General features: G+C 40.5%; 1 protein-coding gene across 1 annotated transcript in view; it reads left to right on the top strand.

Moving 5' to 3' along the window:
* The first annotated feature begins 1,586 nt into the window (after positions 1–1,586).
* LOC140994091 (uncharacterized) overlaps positions 1,587–4,218 on the top strand; it is a 6,108-nt gene continuing 3,476 nt past the window's right edge. Inside the window, exons 1-7 of the mRNA XM_073463666.1 lie at positions 1,587–1,644; positions 1,745–1,780; positions 3,051–3,305; positions 3,432–3,692; positions 3,774–3,842; positions 3,926–3,961; positions 4,048–4,161. Coding sequence (XP_073319767.1) covers positions 1,587–1,644; positions 1,745–1,780; positions 3,051–3,305; positions 3,432–3,692; positions 3,774–3,842; positions 3,926–3,961; positions 4,048–4,161 — 829 coding nt within the window. The remainder of the gene's footprint in view (positions 1,645–1,744; positions 1,781–3,050; positions 3,306–3,431; positions 3,693–3,773; positions 3,843–3,925; positions 3,962–4,047; positions 4,162–4,218) is intronic.

The following is a 4,218-nucleotide window of genomic DNA, read 5'->3' as shown; positions in this document are numbered from 1 at the left end:
ACACGTTGGTATCAGATGGCAGAAATTAGTTGGATTTGAAAAAGTTCATTTCTAGAAATGTGTGTTGAATTAATGTTTTAATTTCCAGACGGATCAGACCAGCAGCTCACGTACTCCGTCATCCAGAACCTTCCAGCGCTGCGAAACACGATGGGTAAACAGCGAGCTCAGTCGTTAGCTGCTGCCAACTGACGTGATGTATATTTAGTTATTTATACTGCATATATTCATATTTATCTCTTTTTACAGCGACACCTCGGCACAATGTCACCGTTTATTCTCAGATCAACAAATGATGTCATCAGGAGAGAAGGTATTTATCCATGTAATGTGCACAGTAAACTACAGCTGCAACTAAATGTTATGTTCAATATTGACTAAACAGCTGATTTATTTTCGCAATTAATCAATGAGCAAAATTTGAGATCTTTAAATCCCTCAAATGTCCGACCAATAGACCAAAACCCAAAGATGTAGTAAATCATCAAATAGTCTAAAGAGGGAGAAATACAGCGTTAAATGATTTGCATATTTTCCTGAAAATGGTTTTGACGATTAACTGAAGATCAGAATAGGCGCCGATCTTTTCATTTTACTTCCTTTTTATTTAAGTTTATTAAACTAATCGATTTTTAGCTCTAAACAACAGGTAATTTATGTGCTGGAAAAAAACTATTAGCTTGATTTTTATTGTTGTTGTTGCTAACATGCTAGCAAACGATATTCACTCTGCTTTTAGCTCCGTTTTTGGTCTCCACCAGTGTAGAGTCGGTTTATCGAGCTTGTTTCTTGGTTGGTTAATTCAGCTGCGTATTTGTACATCTGTAATGACAGAGATCAATGACTCCTGAAAAATTTACTCCTATTAGGTGAATAATTAGCTTCTTCTGCAAGAGATACTTTTTTTTGTTGTTGTTTTTTTAGAAAAATATGTAAAAGAAAACGTCTGGTTTGACAAAAAGAGACATTTAGGGAATGTTTGACATTTTGTTTGATTTTAAAATAACTGAAAAGTTCATTGTAACTTTATTTATTTTGCTTTACAGAAAATCCTCAGGACCAGATACAGAACGAGTCGTCACCTTCTACCAATAACTCGATTCAATGTGTGTTATTTGTGCAGTTTGATAAATTGTTTCAGCTTTACTTAATAAAATCACATGTAACTACATCAGTGTTTTGCTATATTTCATTATTTTCACATTTACAGGTAATCTGACTTTTTGTTAATTATTCCAGACAGTTTAATGTTTTGAACTTGTGTTCTTCTAAACTTTGTATTAAATCATTTTGTGAAATATATTTTTGAATTTTATGGAAAATTAAAAAGAGAAAACTGAAAATGAACTAGGATTATATTTTAGTACGCAGGATAATCAGGTCAGAATTAAATGTTCAAGAAAAGAATTTTATATAGAAATCACAGATTCACAGTGAAATAGCACGTTGCATCCTTATTCAAAACTGCAAATGCTGAAGTCCGTTTCAAAAGAGAACCAAACCCGCTTCAAACAGCCCGGGACGTGTTTCTGGGACTTTATCTCGACACTCTGAGCTGTGAATATAAAAGTTTCATTTCCAGGACGATGACGCTCAGTTCCTCAGCCGGAGGAGGAGGAAGAGGAAGACGAACAGTCGGGATGAGTGACACTGAAGCTTCAGTCTGATCAGCAGCAGTTTGACGTCTTTAATCTGAACATGTTCACTTTTATGATCTTTTGTCACGTTTGGTTCCGGCTCACAGTTCTGATCGTCTGCAGAGAAAACTCCACAGGTACAGGTGGGTCCCAGGTTCTGAATCTTTCATAACGGCCATTTATTTTATTATTGAGTTGTTTTCTGTGTCTGAGTTACTTATTAATCTCACATGGATGTTCTGTCACTCACAGTTAACATGCTAATTAAATGTGTTTTAGCTGTTTTCTTTTTCTGCAGTTTAAATTTAAATACCTCAAAATAAAAATGTTTTTTTGAAGTTTGAAGACGTTTTCTGAAATTAAATAAAGGAGAATCATTTGACTGAAGAGACTGAAGATTAGTGTTGCATTTTACTTTTCATAACAGCTGCAAACAAGCTGATTTACAAACGATAAAAGCTAAAGCGCTGAGAAAACTGCTCAAATAACAACAAAAGATCAGTTCTTGAATCCTTCGTAGCTCCATAAAGGACCTTAAACTGTCTTCAACTAAAAATAAAACATAACAATTAACAACATTTTTACCAAAAATATTTTCTGTGACTAAAAGTGAAAAAGAAAACAACGTTAAAGTTTAATTATTCACATGAAAGTGTAGATGTTTTGGCTGCTGCTCCCACTCACAGTCAGTGTAACGCTGTCTGCTGGTGTTATTTAAGGCAGCTGAACCACAGCGAACATGTTTCCATGAGATTAAACAGGAACAGCAGATAAAACAGGAAACACGGCTAAAAACTGAACATCAGCAGGAGGTGAGTGACACAGAGCTGCAGCTGAAACACTGAGTGCAGGAGAAGAAGAAGACGACGTCTTGTCAGGAAACGTAAACACATTTATTTCATTATTTCTATTTGACGACATAAAAACATGACAACAGTACATTTCTTGAGTAAAAATACTTAGTTATGTTCCACTGAATTCAGGTTATTATGTCAAAATCACCCTAAAACTGATGTGATGGTTTAAATATTTTGTTTTTAAAGGCTTTAAACTGACTTTCAGGCACCAACAGTTCAATATTTTAATTAAACACGTGACTTTGTTTTTATGAGGCAAAGTGTCGTCAAATAGAAATATTTAAAATAATTGTGCTGTCACATTTCCTCTCAAAGTATCTGTAGTAATCTACAGTCTACAGTAGTAATCTACAGTATACTGATTACTAGATTACAGTATACAGTAGATTACTGTAAAACATTTCATGACGTAAACGACAGTGAGGAGACACGTCAGGCTGTTGAAAGTTCAACGACAGAATGAGACTGAATAAAAACACAAACAGTTAAAAAGATGAAGTGAATGATCAGATCCGTGGAGGCCGTCAGAGTTCAGATCTGTTCTCTCCTCCAGCAGTGATCCTGGTTTCAGTCCCGGAGGATCACCACGTCCGCCTGCCGTGTGGCGGCTCCGACAGCTCTGATGTGGTCTGGACTCATCGGGACCGGAAGGTCCTGGTGACCCGACAGGGGAGCTACGAGACCAACGAGGACCCCCGACGGTACCTCCTGCAGCCCGACGGCAGCCTGCGCCTGCTGCAGCTCGACGACTCCGACGGGGGAGAGTATCGCTGCAACCAGCAGCTGGTGGCCAAGCTGCAGGTGCTCACAGGTAGACTGAGAGCGGTGCATTGTGGGACATATGCAGAAGGGTGTCTTTAAAGCTGAAGCTGAAGACAGTTGATTATCGGGTCTCTCCCAGGTCATCCCGGTGACCCTCTTTGTTTCTGGCCCTCAGGCGATGACTTCCTGGTGCCTGCAGGCCGGACGCTGCTGCTCCCCTGCAGCAGCTCCTCTAAAGCCCGACAGAGGTGGTTCTACAGGAGGGACGGAGGGAGGCGAGAGCTCATCTTCACCTGGTTCAGAAACGGTACGATGAAACCGGAGAGGAGTCGGCTCAGCTACGAGAGCGACGCGCTGCAGATCCACGACCTGCAGCCAGAGGACGCTGGACAGTATCAGTGCAGCGGGAAGACGAGCGAGGTCACCGTCCTGACAGGTGGGTCCGGTTTATTTACACAGAACAACATGTTCTCAGAGACGCCACAAATCTAAAAAGATCTTTGTTTTGGTTCATCAGTGCAGCCGGAGCCAACCAGCATCCATCAGACCAGCAGGACAACAAGCACACCTGCTGTGGTGACAACAGGTGGGATCCGTTCACATTAAAGGCTCAGTGATGATCACATTATTCAGTTTTTGATCTTTTCTACCTCCATTTCTTTTTGTCAGACGTGGTTGAAACAAAGAAGAAGCGACCAGAGAACGGTTGGTCTCAGACGCCTCACTTCCTGTCTCAGTGTACAGATGTTTGGATGTTTGCTCACCAGATGTTCTGTCTGCGTCTCTCTCAGCTCTGCTCGTCGTCGCTGTCGTCAGTCTGGGGTTGATGATCCTCCTCATGGCTGCCGTCTGCGTGTTGCTGACCAGCATGAAGTGCAGGAGGAAGAAGAAAAGCAGAAGTGCAGGTAGGCGCAGGTCTGATGTTCGGAAAGCATCAGTATATTTTAGTACAAAGGAAACGA

This window comes from Pagrus major, chromosome 3 (assembly GCF_040436345.1).
Source record: "Pagrus major chromosome 3, Pma_NU_1.0".
In the NCBI taxonomy this organism is placed as follows: Eukaryota; Metazoa; Chordata; class Actinopteri; order Spariformes; family Sparidae; genus Pagrus; species Pagrus major.
The sequence above is the reverse complement of the archived record's forward strand: the minus strand, read 5'-3'. Positions and strand labels throughout refer to the sequence as shown.